Source organism: Corvus brachyrhynchos, unplaced genomic scaffold, assembly GCF_000691975.1.
Source record: "Corvus brachyrhynchos isolate BGI_N302 unplaced genomic scaffold, ASM69197v1 scaffold65, whole genome shotgun sequence".
NCBI lineage: Eukaryota > Metazoa > Chordata > Aves > Passeriformes > Corvidae > Corvus > Corvus brachyrhynchos.
The window spans coordinates 4,400,291-4,402,340 of record NW_008238365.1 but is presented as its reverse complement, the minus strand read 5'-3'; the positions used below and the strand labels follow the sequence as shown (position 1 = coordinate 4,402,340).

The following is a 2,050-nucleotide window of genomic DNA, read 5'->3' as shown; positions in this document are numbered from 1 at the left end:
ATCTGAGTGACTCCTTGGAGAAGTTAGACGTCTAGAGGGTAAAGAGGGTCTGGTGGCTCTTGCAGGGAAGAAAGGAAGGTCAGAGGGGTCTGGGGAGTCAGGGGTGGTTGGGGGGCACCAAGCACCCCTGAACCCTCAAATTATCACCCTGGTATTCTGTCACTGCTCTGCCCCTCCTTATCATTCCCTTATCGCCCCTCATTAATTATTTGTTATTAATTGCCCCTTCATTAGCCTTTTATTGGCCTCTAATTACACATCACTAATCACCCCTTATTACCCCCCAGTATTAATTACCCCTTTATCCTCCATCACTCCCCCTGTTAGTAGGCTGCAACAGAACCCTGTGATTCATTATCCCAGAATTAACTACCCCACCCCCATTATTACTTACCCCATAACCCCCTGATCCATTATTGTCTTTTTACCCCCATCACCCCCTTATTGCCCCAATAAGACCCACTTATTATCCCTCCAACCCCTTCTTTATCCCCAATGCCCTCACCTTTGCCAGGTGTTCTTGCACTTCTAGCCAACTCTGCCCCCTGTACCCCCAAACTTGCCCAGATGCTCCTGCACCTGATCTCTGCCAGATGCCCCCCCACACTCACCTTGCCCAGGTGCTCCCGCACCTCAAGTCCCCCCAGGTCCCGCAGAGCCTCGGCTGCAGCCCGGGCGGGGGCCCACAACCCACTGGCACAGAGCACATGCAGCAGCCTGGAGGTGGAGGGGGGTTAGAGGGGACCCCCTTGCTCTTCTACCTGCCCCCCATGCTCCACCCAGAACACAGACCCCTCCAAAAAGTCACCCATGGCCCCTCTCAGTGCCCCAGCACTCTTCTTGCCCCACTGACTCCCCCAGTGCCTCCCAACTGGCCTCCCACTGACCTCCACATTGACTCTCCTATTTACCCCACATTGATCTCTCCCACACTGGCCCCACTTCATCCCATTGGCCTCCCAATGAACACTAGATGGACCTCCATTCACCCCATGGACCCCTTGACCCCCATACCCCCTTATGACCCCTGTACTCCCCAGTGCCCTCCCATGTCCCCCCTGCTCACGTGTCCCCCTCCTCGTCCTGCCACAGCAGCTCCCGGGGGTCTTGATCCCCCAGTGCAGCGCGGGCAGCTGCCAATTCCTGGGGTTCAGGATACGGGTCTGGGGTCTCCCTTCCCAGCGGGGGGCCCCCAGATTCTCCCCACGGCACTGGGGAATGGGGCCAGGCAGGGCCAGGGATGGCAGCAGCCTTGAGGGGGCAGCAGTCAAGATGGAGGAGGGCTTGGTCCTCATTACCCCCAGGGCTCCACGTGGCCCCCAAATCCTGCCCCAGTGCCCCCCCATTTTCCTCCCTTTTCCCCCCCCAGCTGTTACCCCATTGCCCCCATTTACATCATCTCCCCCCACTGCTGTCCCCATTGCCCCCCTCTTGCCCCTCCACTGCTCCCAACTGCTTCCTTCATTTCCCCCCATTCCCTCTCATTGCCTCCCTTAACCACCTCATTGGCCACATTTACTTCCCCATTGCCCCACCATTCCCCTCCCAGTTGTCTGTCCCGCCCCATTCTCCCGCCATTTCTCCTATTCCCTCCCTTTGTCTCCCATTCCCCTCCATTCTCCCCCCCCTGCCCTCTCTTTTTCCCCCATTGATCCCCACTCACCAAACTGCCCGCCCATTAACCTCTCAGTTGCACCCCCCCATATCTCCCCCTCCCCCATTGTCCCCTCCAACCCTCCTCACCTGAAACCCGCTCAGATCAGAGGCCTTTCCCCCATGGGTCTCCCCTGAGCTGCTATGGGGCAACACATGTGGGACCACACAGGGGTTGAGCATCACTGGGGGGGTGCCGGGCCAGGGGCCACCTGAGGGAAGACCAGGTGATGGGGGGGATATGGGGAGGGACCTGTGGGGGGATTGGGAAGGTTTGGGGAGAGGGACATGAGGGGAACTGGGGGGACACAGGGAGGATTGGGGGGGACGTAGGGATTGGGAGAGCCATGCCCATTTAGGGGGTACAGGGGGGTGGGAGGATCTGGGGAGGACTCGG

At 59.0% G+C, this 2,050-nt stretch overlaps 1 protein-coding gene across 1 annotated transcript in view; it reads right to left on the bottom strand.

Moving 5' to 3' along the window:
* The window catches only part of NFKBID (NFKB inhibitor delta), a 10,559-nt gene extending 8,607 nt beyond the window's left edge, over positions 1-1,952 (bottom strand). Inside the window, exons 1-3 of the mRNA XM_017736126.1 lie at positions 1,744-1,952; positions 1,067-1,251; positions 506-717 (exon numbers count right to left, since the gene is read on the bottom strand). Of these exons, the coding sequence (XP_017591615.1) occupies positions 506-717; positions 1,067-1,251; positions 1,744-1,836 (490 nt within the window). The 5' untranslated portion in view covers positions 1,837-1,952. The remainder of the gene's footprint in view (positions 1-505; positions 718-1,066; positions 1,252-1,743) is intronic.
* Positions 1,953-2,050: the final 98 nt, after the last annotated feature.